Below are 23,497 nucleotides of genomic sequence, written 5' to 3' on the forward strand. Positions count from 1 at the left end.
GACTAACTACTGATTTTTTGGTAGGTTCAGACAATAATTTTTTGTTATTTGAAGGTTATACGTATTAATTAAAAATTTTAATTTCTACAATGACAAATCAAACCAAATTGTTTGATAAGACATTTTTAAAAAACCATTTCATCTCTTTGTTGTGATTAGTGACTAGTGCTACTGTTTTTACAGTGGTCATCAACTGACATTAATATTGATAGTTTTTTTAATTAGGCAGACACGTAATATGAGTTAAGATACAATCAGATTCCATTATTTCAGTAGACTACCTTTTTGTCTGTACTTTCTCTTTTTCCATAAATCAAAAAAACCAGTCTTTTTTTCAGGTGGATAATTGAATTAACATTTTTTAAATTGTGCTGCAATTTGATGTTAAGACAATAAATAATGTTCATGAACAGTTATGATTTTTTTATTGTAAGATCCATTTAAAAAATTTAATTGAATGTTCACAATAAAAAAATATTTAATATCTAGCAGAAACTATAAAAACTATATGATATTATATATGATGTTAATTCATATTAAATTATAAAAGATAAATAATGACTATCAGAACAGCTGTTTAAAATTACCAGCAAAGTTGACCTTATAATCAGGAATTTGACCAACCATCTGAAATTTCCCTCTACAGAATAATATTTTCATTAATTTGCCTAAAACTGTATTATTTAGATATAGTAATATTTTCTACCCGCAACTGAAGAGAAATATATGATATTGATGGAAAAATAAATATAAGAAAAAAAATTGATGAGATAAAATTGATTACGTAATGGAAAAATTTTTATAATCTTTTTTATGAGATTATGGACATTGAATGCTTTGGTCATTTAGTTCAGTGGAATTTTGTAGCGTATTAAAAATGCTATGCCTGACAGGGATAAAAACACGGGACCTCCAGATGAAAGGCTGAGATGCTGCCGCTTCACCACAGAGAACAGCAAAAGATTTATTCACCATCATAGATATAGTTGGTTCATACTCATCAACCAGCCTGAAGTACTAAATTATCACCTAACTGGTCTGAAATACAAGCAGCTTGCAATTTCAGTACTAGCTCAAAATAAAACTACGTGTAATAACCTTAATTTTATAATTTAATTACCAATTAAATTTGTGATTCAAATATAATTATTTATTTTGTAGATTATTTTACATGCTACAGAATATTTTCAACAGTATTAAAATAATAATTAAAATTGTTTTTTACAGGCAAGTGGAAAGTGGAGTATTAGATCATGTCGGGCCACTAGTACAGAGTCTTGTTGGACATGTAATGGAGTTCCTAGATACATGTAATACATCCACAAGTGATCAAAGATTACTTATTAAAACGTGTGAAAAATTACGCTCTGTTGCAACATGTTCAAAACCTGATCAACGCTTATTAGCAAATGAAACAACGAATCTTGGTAAAGCGTTCACAGAATGTGTTGATTCATTGTTACTTGAACAAGTTAAGGTAAATTTTAGAATTATAAAATTTTATTATACTTACACCTTAGATTTTAATGAACAACAAATGTGTGTGAAATTAGTTTAGAATAAACAATATATGAAATAGGTTTTTGAGATTAAGGTACATGAATAAAATTAATTTAATTACTTATATGAAGAAAGATAATAAAACTTTCTGGTTTAGATGTTTACGTTATGTAAGAATTTTTTAAAAATGTAGACGAAAACTCTCATACAGATCTCAAATAAAGGTTAATAATTTATACGTAAAGAATAAATATGATTTATAACGAATAATTATTAAGTTTTTTAAAATTAGTATTGCCAACTTGTTTCATCTTATAGCAAGAAGGATCTCTGTTTCTGATTACAAATTTTATATAGCTTTTGACATCCGTGTATTAATAATCTGGAAGTGTTGTTGCTTATAACCCAACATGTAGAATGGTGAATAAGGATCATATTTAGGAGCTGTTTGGGTTATAATGTAACCCACCAGATTGGTCTAGTGATAAATGTGTCTTCCCAAATCAACTGATTTGGAAGTCGAAGTTTCAGCCCTAGTAAAGACAAGTCCTCAGCATTCAAGCATTAAAGACAGTTATTTTATTTACATGGATTTGAATACTAGATCGTGGATAGTGGTATTCTTTGGTGGTTGGGTTTCAATTAACCACACATCTCAGGAATGGTCGAACTGAGACTGTACAAGACTATACTTAATTTATACTCATACATATCATCCTCATTCATCCTCTGAACTAATACCTGAACGTTAATTCCCAGAGGCTAAACAGAAAAAAGAAAGAAAAGGGTTAAAATGTAACTGGTTTAGTTGGGTCTTTAACTGTTTATCTCCCTCCTCAGGAAGGTTAGCATTTATTTCCAATGAAACTTCCCCATTTAGAATTGTAGCATCAAATAAGAACAATTATGGCTGCAAAAAGTGCCGGAGAATCAGAAAAAAGAAGACTTGATATTTTGACAGTCAGTATATTTTTACAGGTGTAACAGCATGTTAGAGAAAAATGTTGAAAGATAGATGAATTAATAGAACTTGAAATAAAGAGGTTTTAAGGAAAATTTGAAGAAAAATGTAAAACTACTTGTAGGAAAACAGATTAATTCCCAATCAAGACAGGATTAAAATGATAGAACTATTGTTATTTACATATTAACGCCACCGCAGCTACAGCTTTATTTAAAAACAAAGTAGTCAATTGGATTTCGGTGGAAAATGAACTGTCTCTATTAATTTTAGTAAATGGTTATTTATATTTATTTATTTTATAAATATAATTTAACCAAACTTAACCTACGCTCGCTAACCTTGACTAATTAACACCGTAATTTTTTGAGTATTTATTTAATAAATTTAGTAATTATTGCAATTATTTATTATTTAAATAATCAAAACACTCCTGTTAATTAGTTAAGGTTAGCGAGCGAAGTGAGGGTATGTTAAGTTTGGTTAAATTATATTTATAAAATAAATAAATATAAATAACCATTTATTAAAATTAATAAAGAGACAGTTAATTTTCCACCAATATCCGATTGACTACTTTGTTTTTAAATAAAGCTGTAGCTGCGGTGGCGTTAATACGTAAGTACTGAACTATTTCTAATACTATTAATGTTAACAATGGTTGAAATATATAAAAAAATTAACCAAAACATGTTTTAGAATCTGATAACAGGGATATTGTTTCAAGATGAAATTGCTATTTGGTGGAAGGAAGAAGGATGCAATTGAAAAGAGACTGAAAGAATAAAGTAATATACAGATTAAAACTAGAAATTAATAGTGAAAAAAAAGTATTGTTACAGTCATATTTTGTGAGCGGAAGTTTAGATATATAATTAATGGTGTTCAACTGAAAACAGTAAGGGAATTTATGTATTTGGGAACATCATATGTAGAAAATGGCAAGAAATTTTCTAATTTTTATTTGAACATCTGAAATGTAGATGCGATAAAAAGTGCTAACAAACTACAAACTTGTATGAATAAATTGAAAATACAAAAAAGAACTCAAGTGCAAAGAGAGCAAACACAGAAATATTTTTTTAAAAAACAAACAACTTTTGATTTTTCAAAAAATAAAACAAAACACTAGAATGAAAAAGGACAAAGCAATGTGTGAGTTTGAATATAATGGATTATATATTTGATAATCATTATTTACACAGTTTTATATATCAAATTGTTTAGTACTTTCAATGTTTACTTATCATCAACAGAGTATCTCGCTGAAGTAAAATATTAAAAAAAAAAAAGAAGCCGGCAAAGAGTTCCTGTCTTTGTTGGGAAAATTATCTATTGCTGGCTACCAAGGGCTTCACCCTGAATAGACTACTACTTAAGATGAAAATGAAACATTAATGTTTGCAAGTATTAAGTAAAGAATTACGTCAAAATGATTCTACTCTATATAAAATTTTGAAATATGGAATCCATCATGAGCATATCACCCCACCCCCTTGACCAATTGTAACCAAAATTAAATGGGGTCATTGAACTGTATTCAGAAGTAATCTTACAAAATTTCATAAAAATTGGTTAATCCAATTTGAATATATCAAGCAAGATAAAAAAAATATATATATATATATAACTGATAAAAAAAAAAACAAGAAAATTAGCCTTTTACTGTCACTCATTCATGTATAAAACTTACTGAATATGTAACGAAAATGACATATTAATATAATGAAATCATTTAATTTTTACATGAATCTGATTTTGAGTCCAAAAACGACAAGAAAAAAATATTTTGCTCCCATTCCTTTACAGGGATTGATTAAGCTTGAATACTATAAGAAAGCATCGTAGCTATCGTAGAGACATTAAATTATATGAAAAAATTTACCTACTACCATTGAATAAAACTTTTAGGTATGGGATCCATTAGATCCAAGTCTTCCTGTCCCCTTGACCAATTTGGTTCACAATTAAATGGCATCAATGCTGTATATCATTGAACCAAATTTCATCCAACTTAATCCATCCAATCTGGAGATATCAAGCAAAAAACAGATCAACATAATACATGCATATGTATATATGTGTATTCATTCTTCCAGTATTTTTCTATACTAAATTTTTTTTTGGTTATGAGTCATGAAATGTCAAAAACTCTGGCATGCAAAACCTGATTAGCATATTTTATCTTATACAGTATAATGTGTTTTACATTATAACTACAATGGATTCAGGATAAACAGACCACTTTGTGTCTGGGACTATACAACTCTATTAAACAGCTGGCCCTATTAAGTGATATTAACAAAAATTAAGAGATATGCACAAATACAGTATAATACATAGTAATAGTTAAACATGATTTAACATCTTATTATTTAGAATTTTATTTCTAATTCAGTATTAAAGTTGCATAAACAACTATTAAAATATTTAACTTATTAAATTATTTTTGTAGTCATACATCAATAAAAAACAAAGCTTGATGAACAAAATAGAGGTGCATTCACCGCCAAGTAACAGTGAGCTTGAAGCGGCAATGATTACTACTCGACGTATCATGCTTCATGTTTATCCTACTAAGAAATAACTAATCATGGTGTGCCAATGTTTCAGACAACAACAGTATAGTAGTAATATGCGGGCTGGTCATCTAAGCTCGCCGTTACATGGAGGCTATTGTACAAATCAAAATAATGACTACTTTTTATGGTCAGTAAAATAAAAAAAAATGTACTTTAACATCTCTTATTGGTTAAAATTCTTGAAATATTCTTATAATTTACTCTGCTGTCTCCCTTTCATTACCTGATGTACAAATTTGCTGGTGAAGCTTCCTTCACTGTCTTCTTCCATAAAAGACTGCTGAAGTCCATTAATAAATTTTTTTCCATCTTGAGTAGAAATGTGTTTGATTTTTGGTTTATCTTCAACTTCATCCAGTTTTTGAATAATCTTTTTGATTATTCTGTCATCATGACCACACAACTTGAAAGAATTATACAGACCAGGACGTACAAAACCATTCTCTTAATGGTTAAGAAGTTACCTCCCTCTGTATAGCATTTAAATGACGATTAAACAGCTCACATCACTAATAAAGTTGTGTTATTTTACTAGTAAAATAAAGAAACATACTAAGTAGTGGACCTTATAAGCAACATTTTGAGGTGTTAAATCAGCATAATTTTACCTGAATTATACCAATAAGTTTTTGTTTTTATAAAACCGTCCCAGTTAAACAGCTGCTCCAAATAACCAGTGGTGAATAATCGGTGGTATTAACCAGAATTCACTATATATACCTTTTTTTTTTCTTTTTCCTGTTTAGCCTCCGGTAACTACCGTTTAGATAATTCTTCAGAGGATGAATGAGGATGATATGTATGAGTGTTAAATGAAGTGTAGTCTTGTACATTCTCAGTTCAACCATTACTGAGATGTGTGTTAATTGAAACCCAACCACCAAAGAACACCGGTATCCACGATCTAGTATTCAAATCCATGTAAAAATAACTGGCTTTACTAGGACTTGAACGCTGTAACTCTCAACTTCCAAATCAGCTGATTTGGGAAGACGCGTTAACCACTAGACCAACCCGGTAGGTTTCACTATATATACCTGGAAAATTAAAAGTTTTTAAATAATTAAACATTGTGGGTTTATCTAAACCAATAACGTTTTTGAAAAATTTTGCTTCAACGTGCAAATTTTAAAAATAATTTTAATCTATGTTTAACTTTTTTATAATTTTAAATATTTTAATGAGATGCTTTAAATACTAACTATTTCAAGCACTAAAATATTTAATAAATTAACCAGTATGTTTAATAAATTTTATGTTTGTGTAACCGTTTAGAAAATAATGTCAAAATAAAATTTTATATATGTTACATAAATTTCTTATTTAAATTTTTTTTTTTTTGTAGTTTTAGATTGAGGGCAATTAAGCTTTATGTGACTACCTTACATTGACACTTAGTAGTTCATATATTGTTCCATTAATTATTTAAAATAATCTAGGACATATATTGTTTAAAATAAAATATTCATTCATTCATTCTTCTATAATAATTGTCCTTTATAAAATAACAAAACAATTGTAACCGAGTAGTAGTTGACTTTTGTATGAGACCCACACTGTTAAAGATACAAAAGTGTGATTCATTTTTCAAAGAGATTGAATCTAATTAACATTATTCTATGAAGAAGATATAATACTGATAATAATAGTAATAATATAAATGAATATTTTGTAATCTCTTTGGTTAACTTACTACAACATAGAGGTTAATATAAAATAGGTGTAGCTGTGGAGTTGTTGAACGATAGTAATAAAAATAATAGTAGTAATAATAATAATAGCCAGCTGGTGCCTTCATAGACAAGTTGGTATTTTCTCATTAAAGTTTTACTGTTATAAATTCTTTTACTAACTGTAAACAATCAAATTTTTATTTACATACAATAATAGTTAATCATCTTACACATTTATTGTAGTTATGCAACTCTGGTTAAAGTTAATGTATATTATTTTTTATTTATTTATATAAAACAAATTATATAATAAAAGTTATTTTACTTTATGTATTAAACAAAAGAAATTCATTTGGACATGATTTGAATGAACCCAAAAAGACTAAATAAACAAACTTTTGAAAAATTAATTTGTAAGGTTTACATAAATATTTATATATATATATATATATATATATTATATTAATCCAATCAACCTAAGTACAGAATTAATAAATAAATTAAATAAAGTAGGCTGAATAATTTTAAAAATTTGCATGTTTAAGCATAATTTTTCAAAAAAGTTATTGGTTTAGATAAACCAACAACCTACCTTATTCCATAATTCAAGCAAGGGCGCTTTCATGAGTTAACTCAAATCATCAGTTGCTCCATACAATTTTTTCAAATTATTCATATCAAATTACATATTAAAATTGAAATTAAAAATCATCCTATGCTGTACTTAAGATTTATAATTTAAAATTGTTAAAAGATCATTTTCCAAATAAAAAAAAAATATTTATTTTATATATATATATATATATATAAATATGAAGTCATTTACTACAATTAAATTAAAAATTCAAACTAAAATCAATAATAAAATCAAAATAAAATAATTTTTATTTAATTTGGAAAATGATCTTTTAACAATTTTAAATCTTATGTATAGTATAGAATGATTTTTAATTTCAATTTTAATATGTAATTTTATATGAATGATTTGAAAAAATTATATGGAGCAACTGATGATGCGAGTAGCTCACAAAAGCGCTCTTGAATCAATTATGGATAAAGTAGGTGTCATCCTATTTATTTGATTTATTTATTAATTCTGTACTTAGGTTGATCGGATTAACATAATTTGTATAGTGCAGAGGAATATGACTCTTGAAAGGATCGACTTTAGAAAAAAAAATGAATATATATATATATATATATATATATTTATCTATTTATTATAATTTAATAGGTTATAGTTTCAGTTGATATTGATATTTTATTACTTTATTTAAACTTTTAAATATAATTTTACTTTTTAAACTTTATTTTTCATATCTTTATAATTATAATTAATAAAAGAAAACCCAGAATTAACAACCTTAAGAAAACAGCAGAAAATTTCCGCTATTTCAATAAACGTCAAAAGCATGCTTACATATTTCTTTCTCAAAAAAAGAGATTATGACAAACCTCAAATATTATCCCAAAAAATCAATAGAAACTAAATATGGAAATATAAATGTCATAATCCAGTTTAAATATTTAGGAGAAATAATTAGAAAAACGGGGCAGGTAAAGGAGCTTTGGAAATCCAAATATCCAAATTAGAAAAATTAAATTTACTAACCAAAGAAATCTACCATAAAAAGGATCTTTTTATAAAATGAAAATTGAGTCATTATAATACTAGAGTCAGACTACTGATCCTACGTGGAGCTGAAATGACAAATCCAACTTGCCTAGAAAATTTCCTTCAAATTGAAAGGAAAATCGTAAGGAGAAGCTACGATTCTAGAAAGATAGTAGAAGGGTACGACTAAAATCAAAAAAGGATATTTATAAAAGTTACAAAGATTTGAAAAACCAAAATTAGAAAAAGAAGATTAAAATTTCACAATATGAACCAGAAGTACATAAGCCTACTAATTGATATTGAATTGTCTAAAAGAAAAAATATGTTTTACTTGAGTAAAATTTTGAGATACAGGAACCATAGTGACCATTCTTCCCATCCCCCTGACCAGTTTCAACCAAAATTAAATGTTATCAGTGATCCCAGATTCAGAAGTCATCATCATACAAAATTTCATAAAACTTAGTTCATCCAGTCTGAAAATATGAAACAATACACATACACACATATATATGTGTGTGTATACTTCTGGAATTTATAGAAGTTAAAATTACATTTTTTCATTTGAGGAGGTTATGAGCTATCAAAAATCCGAACATGTAAAATTTGACCCAATTAGCATTCTTTCTCCCTCACAGTTGGGTAAGTAATAATAATTAATGAAATTTATCCCCAAAAAATAAAAAGTAATCATTGTCGTAAGGTAAAGAGTAAAGATGTACAATTTTAAAAAAACGAGAAAATTTTTCAAGTAACACTTAAGAAGTCTCTTGAAAATAATAAAACAATGATAAATGTGTCTTTTTTATATCTGTAACCAATATAAGCAACATGACATGAATAACAAACCATTTTTGAAAATGACATAACCTTCCATAAGAATGAAAAACATTCCATACTAAGATTACTAGGAAAAGTGAGGTATGAAATTGTTTCCTGCCGTTTTCTTTACTGATCTAAATATACCATTATCTATCAGCATGTCTAGTTTACCAAGATTATGATATTCAGTTCTTAATTATTAATTCTGTTTACAATAGTGATTGGCTGTTTAATGATCATCATTACTCTCAGAGAAAAAAACTTCTGTAATAAATTAAAGTAGGAAACAATATAAATTTAATATATACATTTAAAAAATGTTAAAAACTGATTGTCGTCATAATTTAAATTAACAAAATAATGATTTGATAATTTATAAATTTTTAGAGTGGTTCCAACAATTTTATTATGTTGGTGAGATTTTAAGTAAAATTAAGGCAGAGTACCTTATCATAGACTTTTGAATTTGTGATTACTATTTTATTATTTGCATAAAAAAAAATCACCTTAGTAGAATTTTAAAATGATAATTTTAAGATCTTAAGAGATTTCATGTGTTCTGAAGTCATCTTCAAGTTGTAAGGATGATGTGTACCACCTTAGTAGGTACCTTTCTTTTCTTTTTCCTGTTTAGCCTCCGGTAATTACCGTTCAGATAATACTTCAGAGGATGAATGAGGATGATATGTGTGAGTGTAAATGAAGTGTAGTCTTGTACATTCTCAGTTCGACCGTTCCTGAGATGTGTGGTTAATTGAAACCCAACCACTAAAGAACACTGGTATCCACGGTCTAGTAATTCAAATCCGTGTAAAAATAACTGGCTTTACTAGGACTTGAACGGTGGAACTCTCGACTTCCAAATCAGCTGATTTGGGAAGACGCATTCACCACTAGACCAACTCGGTGGGTTACCTTAGTAGGTAACACCTACTACTAAGTACTACTACCACCTTAGTACCACCTACTACTTAGTAATACCACCTACCTTACTACTCTGATTAGTAGGTCTCTACTTTTCAATTAGAATAATGGAATACCACTTCAGAAATAAATTTTCATTGCAAGCATGGCATGGAATGCTTGTTATTATTGATGACAATGACATTTTCAGGAGTAATTGATGATACATTCATATTGTCTGCAACCATGAAGTTTAGCATGTAAATACAATCAGTATAAAATAATCTGATACAATAAAAATAATTATTTCTGTTGAATTAGAATATTTTAATTAAAATATAATAACAATTCTTGTGTAAATTAATCAATATTAACTCTGTGCTGATTAAAAGTTAAGATTGATATGTTTTAAAATAAGCAATAAATAAGATTGTTACAATATATTGCTGCAATAACATGCTTATAAATCATTTGGTTGTTTAAATATCTTGACATTAAATAAATATTTATATTAGAAATTAATTAAAATGAATTCTAAATATTAACATTTTGAGTATCAAATATATAACATGTTTTGACTTAGAACTTTTAATTTATCACTAATACTGTTTTGTTTTTTAATTATTGCTTATTCATTATCAAGCAACTATTTTATATATATATATATATATATACACACATGAATGAACAGTCACTGAATGAATTTTATTATATTGAGTTTTCATAAGGATTAGTATGTTTTATGCATTGATTTATATAATAAATGCGACAATATTCAGGAACCAAATGCAATAAAATTCAGCCAGGGTTAGCTCAGAAACCAATAGTTGTTAGTTTTCTTTATATATATAATATATTTTATAAATGGATAAACATTAAATAATTTATGACATTTAAACTCAATCATATGTATTTTTTAAAAAGTACTAATTGTTTGCCCTTAAAGAATAAAAAAAGAATGTCCCAAAGTAATAATAATAAGATTTGCTACCCAGTTTTTTTTAGATTTTAATTCCTCATAAATTTAATTAAATTTTGAATATCTAGATGAACAATATAATTTAACACTACCCCATTTTTCTCTCACATTTAAACAGACTATCTGAATTATCTGGGTCTAGTTAGCATTAGGATAATTGTATTATTAATGAAACTCATAATTTGATTTATTTTTCATTATTTTGATCTGATTTTTTTAATTTTAAGTCGGTTCAGTAATAAAAATTTAATTAATTTTTTTCATAAGGCCCATTTTTAATGAGGGAAATCTAATAAGAAAAAGGTTTAATAACTTGCTTGAAAAAGTACAACCAGTTTTTGAAATATTTATTCATCTTAACATTAATTTAAATCTTAAATTCATATTTGATAATATACTTATCTGTATTGTAGACTTAGTAATAGTTATATGAAAAAAAATGATGATAATTGGTTAGAAAGACATTATGTTTACATATTTCTTACTTAAGAATTATTATTTATCAAGTTGATCCTACATTGATGATATTTGATGAGAAAAATATTAATGACCAAGCTGAAATGCAGACATTTTGAGTATGGTTGAATGGGGGAAAAAATAATAAGAAAGCAAAACAATGTTTTAAAATGGGGTTCTTCATTTGAACAATTCTAATTTTCCGACAGTGTTTGTCAGTAGTTTTATATATAAATTTTGCAATAATAATTAAGAAGTATATTTATTGATGTACACTTAATAGAAACATTTGAAAGTAGATGATTGTAGTGCTGTATAGTATGGTAAGAATAGCTAGTTTTTTAAGCGGAAATACAAGGAACAGCAGCATTATAAAAATTTAATTTCATTAATACAACATAAAAAAATTTTGAAGCGTAACAACACATATGCCATGTGATGGATGAAGATTTATATAATAAAATTTCTCAATATTTGATTGTACATAATAACTTTATTTTGTTTACTCTTTACAATTATTATTCAGTGTCACTGATCAAATTTAGCAGTGAAAACTACATCGATTTTTACCTTAAGTGTAGCATAATACCTGGAATGTTTTAAGTTATAAGATAATGTTAACAATTGAGGTCATGTTTAAATAATTGGTTGCCATAGATTACAAAAATTTAGTACAGCTGTTAGCTGTTTTATTGAATTATGTTAGATTTTATTAATGGATAATGGCCATAACCATATGTGCTGCAGCAATAAATCAATATTATTATAATTATTATTAAATTATTATACTATAATATGAAATTATTAAATTGTTAACACTAAAATGTAATGCGCACTGGAGAATAAAATTCCAAAGCAATAGCTGGCTATCATCGTATAGTTTCATTCATTTATGTCAATAGGTCTAAAACATACAGATTGAATTTTTAACTGCAGAAAAAGTGAATCTAGTGATGTCCATTGTCATCTAAAAGCTGTTTATGGTGATAAAACTGTTATCAAATTACTATGAGAATTAATCTCATGCTACAAAAATTGTCATTCATCTCATCCTCTGAAACAATACCTAACGGTGATCCCAGATTTAAAAAAAAAAAATACTATGAAAAGGTTGGCCATAAAATTTAGCTTCTATAGTAATATGAATCTTGCAGTTGTTCAGTTTCTGTGACCAATGTGAATCACCAAAATGAGACTGACGAATCAATCCAAAATAACCATTACATTGCACAACAATGCATCACCATACAGATAAGCATATTAAAAATGACTAGGACACATTATTGCACAACTGGGCTACTGTAAGATCTGTTCATGATAATGCCATGCAAACTCACAGAAAAAAAACAATGAAAGGAGTAAATGACTGTACATTAAATTTCAGAGTATGTGTTAACTAATAGACCATTCTATTCTAATTTTTATAATATAATAAAATTTATTTTCCAGTTTGCATAATAATAAAGCTTACTACAAATTTAAAAGGTTTAATTATGCAAGAAAATAATTAATTGCAATGATGAAAAATAAATTTTGTAATATGTCAAAAAATACCAAACCAAGACTGGTGTTAAAAAACATAACTTCTCAGATAAATACAGACACTATCACTCCAACATATGAGGCCAGCAGTATTAATAAGAAATTATATAATACACCATATGTTACTGACAATCTGGGTGACCAGTTGTGTGAAATGATCTGATACTGTTTTTTTTTAATAATTGGTTTTGGGTTTGATTCTTAGAATAGTTCTGGGATATTATCATAGTTTCTCTACTTTATTAAAAAAATGAATTACAAAATGAGAGTGTAATGATTATTTATATTTTTTTTTAATTTCAGATTTTAGTGGCAGTACTTGACGAACCATCATCTCCTCTCTTATTATTGACAGCTTTATCATGTTTAACTGGTTTAGGGCTAGAGGGACAACATCTTAGCCAATTGGTAGCTAGGTGTAGTAGTGGTATAAGATCAATATTAACAATATGTCTTGACTCTAGAAACGTTTCTGTACGTACTGCAGCATTACGTACTCTTGCTACAGTTTGTTGTTCTTCACACACAATAAGACAACTTGAGCAGGTAATTTGTCTTTATACAATATAATTAATGTATTGTTCTTTCTTTAGATTGGTTCTTGACCTCAGCAAAATTATTATAAATTCTGTTTTTGACTGTTTATTAAATTCATTTCAGTAATACACAGCATATATGAGGTGTGGGTATTAAATAACGAGACTAATGATGTAAAATATTTTATTTTAAATTTATACTTATTTAGTTACTATCCCCTTCTCTAATGTACACCCCTTCTCTTTCCTACAATCCTCCATTAGAATTTTCCATTGTTTGAAACAGTGGCGGAAGTCTTCTACTGTGAGCTATTTCATGATGCGTGTTTCTTCTTCTTCTTTCACAGCTTCAACAGTCTGAAATCTTGTTTCTTTTAATGCAGATTTGACCTTGAGGAACAGATAAAAGTCATATAGTGCCAGGTCAGGCAAATAAGGCGAGTGCTCTAACATTGGGATGTTATATTTGGCTAGAAATGTTTTGACAGACAATGCAGTGTGAGGTGGTGCATTATCCTGATGAAGAACCCATGACTTGTTCTTCCACAATTCAGGTCGTTTTTTTCTTATTTTTTCACGGAGTTGAGCAAGGACCTTGAATAAAGTCAAGAATACTTAACCGTCAGATCAGATCAGATTACCAATTATTTTAATATTTTTATCCATTTTTGATGTGGAAGGGCGACCTGGACGAACATATCCTCAATGTCTTTTCAGCCATCTTTGAATCGCTTAAAGCAGTCAAAAACCAGTGCACAAGATAGACATAGATTGTCATATACTTGTTTTTAGTAGAAGATAAGTTGCAGTAACAATTTTTCCAAGTTTCATATGAAATTTCACAACAGTTCTTTGGTCTAATAAAACACTTATAATTTTTTTGGCAAAACAAAAAAACCAGTTGTTATTATTCAAACGAAGCCCATGGCCAGACTAATATCTCTACAGAAACTGTAGTGGCAACAATTGAAAGACAGTTGAATTGTAATTCATTACAATTGAAAGAGAAGGCTTCACACTAAACACAGCTGTCAGTCATACAAATTTGGTATATGCGCATTTCTTATGTAGCAGCATTAGTCTCATTATTTAATAGCCACACCTTGTATACTCAATTCACTTTAAGAGCTATCCTGTTATAGACAAACCATTTTGTGTTGTAATAGACTGTCTCAAAAGGTACGCACATTTTATGTTTTGATGTTTTATGTTTGATTTATGATCTGATTTATGTTTGATGTTTTCATTTGCTGCCGACTGAGTTGAGTTATTTATGAATTAATTGCATGGCAGCTATATTTAAAATTATATCACTGTTGATAAAAAAGAAGAATGATAAAGTATTATATAAATACTGGTGAGGACTAACAAATTGAGTCATCTGATGCATTACTGCACTAACACAATTGCACATATTGCAGTAAAACATCACTACTACAAATAACAGCTAGGACAGTTCTTACGTACAGTGTAATTAAAAAAATTAAAAACTAAGCCTGTAGCATGCAAATTAAGTTTATATGCCCCCATAAAAGTTTTGACACAGTATCAGAAAAGTTGTAAAGTTTTTCTGTTACTGTCAGAATTATTTTTGAGAATTCCCTCGATGGATAGATTTTCTGCTGGTTGTGTTTTAGATTTTTATTTTTGTAAGGGAATTTTGAGTTTTTAGATCTATGGATTGAATTTCCTGACCCATAATTTGTCATAAATAATAATAAAAATGTAAATTTTTATATTTGTTTAATATAACTACAAGCTAACGAGAGTACAACAACAAAATTTGCCAATCTCTGTGGTAGAGTGGTAGCATCTTGGCTTTTCATCTGGAGGTCTTGGGTTCTAATACCGGTCAGGCATGGTATTTTTTGTACATTTCAAATTTCATTCTTCATATACAAGTTTCTTTATAAGCTTTTGTGGGAAATTAATTCAGTCAAAAAAAAAGAAGGTTTTAACCAATCTTCATTGTTTAGATACACTATCATCGTGTTATATCTCATTCATATCAAAAATCAGGAATTAAACTTTATTCCATAAAATGTGTTTTTTTTTTTTTTAATCACCATTACAAGAACTTTTTGGGTGGTTGCTTATTAGATAATAAATTCTTTAAGGATGATCTAATTTATTTTACTTATAAGACCAAATTATGTTATTTAATTTTGAAATAAATTGCAAATCTTGTAATTTTTTTTTATTTTAGGTTAACTCAAGATAACATTGATGTAGCTATTTCTTGTTTTTGATTGGATCTAATAGTTTTATTATCTCTTTCTTTTCAAGATCTTTTATTCTTTATTAATTTGCATCCCGTCAAAAGTAATGTTTCTAAACCTTCAGAACTTCTTGGGTTTTAAAACTGTATTTTAGGGTCTTTAATACCTTAATGTAACCAAGTTTTATTCTACAAGTTTCTAACTTTCATATAGACGTTTTTCATTTTTACAGTTCTTATTCTAAATGTTTCTTTTTCAGTTTTGATATTTATATTTTCACATAGATATTTTAAGTTATTTGTTTTCTTGATATTTATGTTATGGTTTTTAAAGCTGCTGAAGAGTTTTTCTCATTGTTCATATGTTCTGTTGTTTTAAGTAATATCTGTAAACTTGACTTATCATTATATTATAAAATATTTATTTTCTAAAATATAATATTTTTTATGACCTAGTTAAAAATTCAAAAACGTTTTGTGGACATAGGCTCTTAGAATTTTATGTCTTCTAGTAATAAGTATGAATCTGGTAGTCTGGTATTTATTAAATTAATTTTTAACATTTCTATCATGTAATGTATATGCATTTTAAATATTAAAAAAAATTCATTCTGTTGTGGTGATGTATATTGAAAGTTTTTCAACAATATGAGAAGAAACAAGTTTCCTCTTGTATAAAGGAATATTACATTTGTAATTGTTTCTGTAATAAATTCCGACAAATATGTATTATGAATAGTCAGGATTTTAAGTATACAGTCATGAAAAATATCAAAAATTAATTCTGTTAATATTTTTATGTTAACACAGGCTGGTGGTATAGAAATACTGGCAGAAATTTTGCAAGATGATGGAAGATCAGAAATGGAATTATCTGAAGCAGTATCTGTTATTGTACAAATAACAGCACCTTGGATTGAAGATAACCATACTGTCGTTGGATTAACACAACAATTAACTCCTCTAGTCTCATCAATTACTCGTAAGTATATATAGTGGATGTTACGAAATTAGTAGGGCACAATAATCATAAGCTGGTATTATTTAAAGATTATTGGCAAACTAATGCTAATGCTGTTGGCCAATGCTGCTTGGATCACAATCAAACCCTAAATAATGATCATATAATGTCTATTAACATTAAAAAGAGCATGGTGATCTGACTACAAAAGGTTAAATTTATTTTCATAAATTCTTAATTCCTGCATGCTTTTCACCTTAACTGCATTATGATTCTATCCACCTTGTCTATTCCTTTGTAAAAATTAATAGGAGTTAAATAAATTTCTAAAAATGTTACATTTTTAATTTTTAAGTTTTTTAAAAAAATCAAAATCGTGAAAACTACTGAATTGAAGGTAAAATATTTTTAAACCAATTTACCTTTCAAAATTAAATGCTATAGAAAACCTATAGTGTCTACTACCATAACATCTGTCTAAATTGTACATAAAGTCATCACATTGGATTTAGTTATTCTTTGTTACTCAGTTATAAGTTTTGAAAAACAAATTTATTTGTTAGATTTGAGTGTGGTTAGTTACAAAATAAAAGGTTTCTGTGTTATAATTTATGTTGGAAGTCAGTTCTTATCTAGTTCATTATGAATTTGTTAACAAAAAATTCATGAAGTGAAATTATCTGAACTATATAAGTGGTTTGGGAAAACACTCAATAAATAACATATGTTGTTATAAATAATTTTAACTTTTAATTTAAGTGAATTATTAGTAACAACATAAAAGTAAAGTAGTATTATTTTAAGCATTATCAAGGGGGGATAACATTTTATTTTAAATAATGAATAAAGTTTAGATATAGAGCTTTATTTATATTAATATCTTTATAACCAGAGATATTTTAACAGTAGATTTATCTATCATGACCGTCATCTATCCTGAGGTTAATTCATTGTACCATGTTCATCTCTATTCTTTTCTTCAGATCAGTCAAAAAAAATTGACACATTTCTTTCTGATATTATTTGAGTAAGGTTGGTCAGACTTATGTATAAAATAGTGAAGATGAAAGGACAAACATGGGAGTAATTTATAGCCACACTGAAATGGATCGGTGGAGTGAGAATATTAATTGTGTCTCTTTCAATCATCTTTCAAATCATAATTCAGTTCTTTTAAAGATAAAGAAATTATATCCTTCTGACATAGTTTTAGATGATAAACCTCCTGGAAAACCACAATTTGTGAGAACTCCTCAAAGCATTATTTGTGTGCAAGAGTCTGTACAACAAGAATCCTAGATGTTAAAAAACAAGGTATAAAATAAACTCAGGCCCTTAGGTTGTCAGAGCATAGTGTTTGATGCATATTACACAATTTGTAACATACATTTTTTTTTTTTAATTGTACCTCGTAACTAATTTCAACTCGCAATAACAAAGTAAATGTGAAAATATAGCATATCCACTGTTACTAAACCAGACAACAAACTGTTTTCATACAATTTAACACAATATTTCAGTTTATTATGAGACAGGGTTTTATTTTGCTTTCATTGCCATTTTTAATAAATTACTGAACCATTAAAAAAAATTTTCCCATGAATTTATTTAAAATACTATTGAAAGATTTTTATTTAAGGAAAAAATATTATTCTGTTAATGAATTTCTTATTAATACTAGTTAAAAATTAAAAAAAAAAAAATTTTATCCGTATTTTATATTTATTATCTTTATGCAGTTACCTTAACATTATTTCATATATTTGTATTTTTCAATTATTAATATGAACTGTAAACCCACCAGGTTAGTCTAGAAGTTAATGTCATCATCGCAAAATCAACTGATTTTTGAAGTCGAAAAGTTTAAGGTTAGTCGTTGTAAAAGCAGTTGCTTTTATATGAATTTGAATGCTTAAGTGTTCTTTGGCGGTTGGGTTTCAGTTAACCACACATCTTAAGAATGGTTGACCGGAGTCTGTTTGAGATCACATGTTTATCGGTACATTTACACTTACACTGCTTCTACATCAGGACTGTTAAGTCGGTAGCGGTAATTGCATTTACCTATACATACAAACATCCAGACCTGGCAGTAGCTGAAAAACTCGTTGGAGAAAATAAACATGAACTGTAACCATATCTATTTTTTATTTTATTTTGTATTTTGTGATGCTGCTCTGTTCAAGGTTTTATTATGGTTTCCCTTGATTGTTTATAGGCAAATGCTTGGACAGTTCCTTTTTTTGTCTATGGAGTATAATACATTTACCAGTACTAACATGATTTATATGATATATTATTATGTATCAATCAGAATAACAATTTATTTATTTAATGCTACAAATTACAATAACTTTACTCAATCTTTCTTTAACTAACTACTACTTCTTAAACTACTACTTTAACAAAAGTAGTAGTTTAATTGGAAGATTTAATTTAATATGTTTTTTTTTACAGGTATTATTAATAATACAACTTCAAGCAGTGCATTATTATTGTGTGCAGCTGCATTATGTCATTTATCACAATTAGAACCTCAGTGTATCTGGACAATGTTGGAAAATAGTAGTGCCGGTACATTATTACTCGCAATAAGAAGACAAGGTCCATTTGCACCTGTATTTTTACGTGAACAAGCTGCTGGTTTACTTGCTAATATGACTGCTGTACCAGAGGCAAGATCACATCTTGCTGAACATAGGGCTGTTGTCGCTTTATTATGTTTTCTTCAAGTACGACACTCACCTTTACAGTCGAGTGCTGAAGTTGCTGCTTCTGAACGTTTACAACATAGATCTGCTATTGCTTTGTCAAGGTATTTTATAAATATATATATATATATATATATATATATATATATATACAGAGCCCAGCATAAATAACTCCATGATTTGAAAGTAAATAAAATAGACATTACAACAAAATTATAAAAAAATTAAATATATTCTGAAAAAACAATATTTGTCATTTATTTTCACAAACTTTTAATAATTTTTAAAAACTATGTCATTTATACATTGAACTTTACTATCTATACAGGTCTTTAACCTCTCCCTGAAATTCCACATTACTTTTCTTGTCATTTACAATGGTATTACAGCGATTTTTTGATCGATAATAACTTTTAAATAATCGAGGATTCTTGGCTTCTGTTTCTAAAGATTTCAACCTTTAGATGTCCTCAGAGAAGAAAAATCACAAGCTGTAGGATTGGGTGAACATGCAGGTCGTGGGATGTCTCCTCATTATGAAATAAGATGTCTGGGAAACACCTCTCTGAGGAAATTGATTGATTGTGTTGCTGTGTGAGCAATGTGTCCCATCTTGTTGAAACCATAAATTTTCTGCTTGATTTCAGAGTTCATAAGTTTTGGTAGCAAGAAGTCGCATAACATTTTTACATAATATTCAGAAGTTACTGTAACTGTATGCCTTTCTTTCTCAAAAACGTATGGCCCTATTATTACAAATTCAGCAACTGCGCACCAAACTGTAACACACCCAGAGTGCAGAGGATGCTCATGAAGTTGTAGGAGATTATTTTCTGTCCAGTATCGAAAGTTTTGTTTGTTAACACAACCCGATAAATTAAAATGAGCTTCATGACTCGACAGCACAATCAAATCCACTGGAACATTTTCCAGAATAGCCTAGCAAGAAGCAATATGGCTGATCCAATCACTTTATTTAGCTGCTGCATGACCATCATTTTATAAGGATGAAACTGTTAGTCAGCGTGTAAAACTCTCCTTATAATCCAATCAGAAATTTGTAACACAATAGCATGTTTAAGAGTTGAGCAACATGGAGATTGTGTAACTGCTTGTCACTGCTTCAATAATTTTGATTATTCGAATCCTTCATGGCCTACCAGGTGATTTCTTCTTCAAAGCAGAACCGGTAGCTCTAAAACTGGTTACCCATAACTGAATTGTTTCTTATCAGGTACTGTGGTACTGTGGCATGTAGACCCAGCCAAAAGTGTGAACAAAATAATCGCTGCTTATTGATAACAGAATCACCATTTTTTAAATACGTTTCAATAACCAAAGTGCGATGCTCACCACTCCATGCCATGTTTGTAACTGAAATGGCAAGACATCCGCTTGGTATGCCGACACCACATCCTATACTATTAGTGCTCCACTGGCAGCAGTGGGAAATCGGGGAGTTATTTCTGCTGGACTCTGTAAAATAAAATAAGGGGGAGGTCCATCCTTCAATTTCATAAGCATAAAGGATTAATGGTTTTAACAAATATAAATATAATGTAATATTAATATAAATGTTGTAATGTAAATATTCTTATGTAAGATACCTGGTAGAATTTATAAATCTATACTTTTTGGTAAAAATAAAATTAAAATAACTTTTTACACAACTTCATAACAAATTTTCAGTTATAATTTTTAATTTTTTGATTAAAGTAGCTACAAATATATTCAAAATCATTCGTCTGATTCCCTTTTTATCAAAAAGGGGAAAAGGGAATCATTTTATCAATAAAATGTACACGTACCAGAAATATATAACCTTATCTGTGTATATGTACAATGTTATAACTATAACAGATATAAGAACTTGATATAAGTTCACACTAAAAACAAAAAATATTATTTTAAAGAATTACTTCAGTACTCCTATGCCAAGCTTACTTGAGAAAAAGTGAGAATGAAATTGGTTTTCCAGTTGTCATTTTCACTTAGAAAAATATTCTACTGCATATCAACAAGCCAGCCCTATTAAAATTCAGCTCTACAAGCAAAATCTTCATCTATTTGCCATGGGGACTGGATGTATAATGAACATCAATAATCGTTACTACCTGAGTTCTGGTTGGTGCCTTATTTCTGTCACAACCAAAAGAATAATTTGGACAGAAAATTGGAAAGAAATTGCACAGAAAATTGGAAAAGTTAATTTTATGTTCACCTTTCTGTTGTGAAATAATGCTTTGAATCGAAGAGAAATTTTTGTAATGTATTGAGATTTTTGTATAATAACTGGTGGAGGAGGTTTTCTAAAATTGATGGAATCTTATCTGGAAGAGATTATGTGTATATAATCAATGGATGGCACTTAATCTCTTTTAGTAAATTTTATATTTACTGCTTTTATAATTTTTATAAAGAACCTGTCAGTTTATTCACCCAAATATAAAAATAATGAAAAAATTATTATACTCAAGATTATCTAAAGGAATTTCTATATAATGATAAAAAACAACTTTAGTAGCTTTTTACAGGGAAAAAAGGCAATTAAATTTATTATTATCAATTACACTGTCATGCTTTCTAAGGAATACAAAACTTTGTAAGAAGTATTCAAAAGTGGGATACTTTTTTATATAGAGAGATTCATAATAAAAAAATAAGACATTATGTAATAATTTGAAAGATTTATTTATTTTCACAACATATGCTCAAAATAGCTGCCCCATTCAGTAAAGCATGTTCGAACTCTTTACCATGTTTGAGGCCACTTTGTGTAGCATGTATGATGTTAATCTCTGTTATGTTCATCTTTAGTTCCTCCAATGTGGGTGTCCTTTTTTTAATCGGGTGAACGTGGATGCGTTCACCTGATTTGACCATGGATTAAGGACCATAATCCTTTAGAGATGATACCTCAAGAAAAGAACCCCGCAAGAAATGCATGGTTTCATAGTATGTGTGACATGTGGCACTGTCCTGCTGAAACCAACAATCATGTTCATCATCTTCAAGAAGTGCAATAAACTGTGTAATGATATCTTGGTACACAACACTGTTCACTGTAGTTTTGAAGAAAATGGGGCCCACTATTCGACTACATGATACAGTACAACACACTCCCATTTTCTGAGAGTGTAAGTTGTTTTCATGTAACACATGTGAAGTTTCAGTCAACCAAATTCTAGTGTTTTGACTGTTCATAGCTAGTAAGGTGAGACTACACTTCATCAGTGAAGAAAACATTCTCAAGCTCTGAAATTCCATGGTTGTCAACAAATGACCGAAATCATGTTCAGCACACTATGCGCTTTTCCTTATCCAGCTCCTTTGATTCCTAAACACTATAAACATGATATGCACGAAAGTTTAACCTCTTCATCGCTCTCTGAACACTTCCATATGAAATCTGAGAGTGCTCTGATAGTCTTCTCAAGCTTTTTGAAGGCAAACGCTGCATCATATTCTTAATCTCAGCTAGTTTAGCATCATCTCGATTCCCGCTCCGAGGGGAGAAGATCCCACCTCATAGCGTGTCCGGTCGCTACACCACCCCCTCCGTTCCTAGCCAGTAGTGGCTTTAACGGAGGACATCTTCTCGCCCTCAAACTGATTGCGCACCACAGCTTTCAGTTCAGGCCCCGCAGAGATGCCACCGATGCAGATTCCCCGAGGGACATCTGCATCGGTAAAGTTCACCCAGAGATAGTTTTACGTGTTTATGCCTTCAGAAAGAAGACAACGGACAACTGCAGCTACCACGTCGCCCTCAGGAACTTGTTATTACCCACAGTGCTATCTTGCAGTCACTGATAGATCTTTTTCAACTATACTGCTATTTATAGATATTTTAATTTTGATGTGTACGACTTTCGGATTTCTTTGTACTATTCATTTTTTAAACTTTAAATCATTGTTTGTATCCATAATTATGAATTGTGTATATTGATTTATAAAATTATAAATTAAACATTGTAACTTTTCCATCAATTTATATTTGTATGTGGTATCTTCAAATAAAAAAAAAATTAGTAA

The 23,497-nt window shown here is 28.6% G+C and overlaps 1 protein-coding gene across 2 annotated transcripts in view; it reads left to right on the forward strand.

Annotated features, from left to right (window-relative positions):
• insc (spindle orientation adaptor protein inscuteable) overlaps positions 1–23,497 on the forward strand; it is a 253,116-nt gene that overhangs the window by 225,652 nt on the left and 3,967 nt on the right. For both annotated transcript variants that reach the window (XM_075378868.1, XM_075378869.1), the window contains 4 exons: positions 1,228–1,477; positions 13,340–13,582; positions 16,601–16,772; positions 19,209–19,566. In XM_075378868.1, coding sequence (XP_075234983.1) covers positions 1,228–1,477; positions 13,340–13,582; positions 16,601–16,772; positions 19,209–19,566 — 1,023 coding nt within the window. The remainder of the gene's footprint in view (positions 1–1,227; positions 1,478–13,339; positions 13,583–16,600; positions 16,773–19,208; positions 19,567–23,497) is intronic.

Source organism: Lycorma delicatula, chromosome 11 (assembly GCF_047948215.1).
Source record: "Lycorma delicatula isolate Av1 chromosome 11, ASM4794821v1, whole genome shotgun sequence".
Lineage (NCBI taxonomy): Eukaryota > Metazoa > Arthropoda > Insecta > Hemiptera > Fulgoridae > Lycorma > Lycorma delicatula.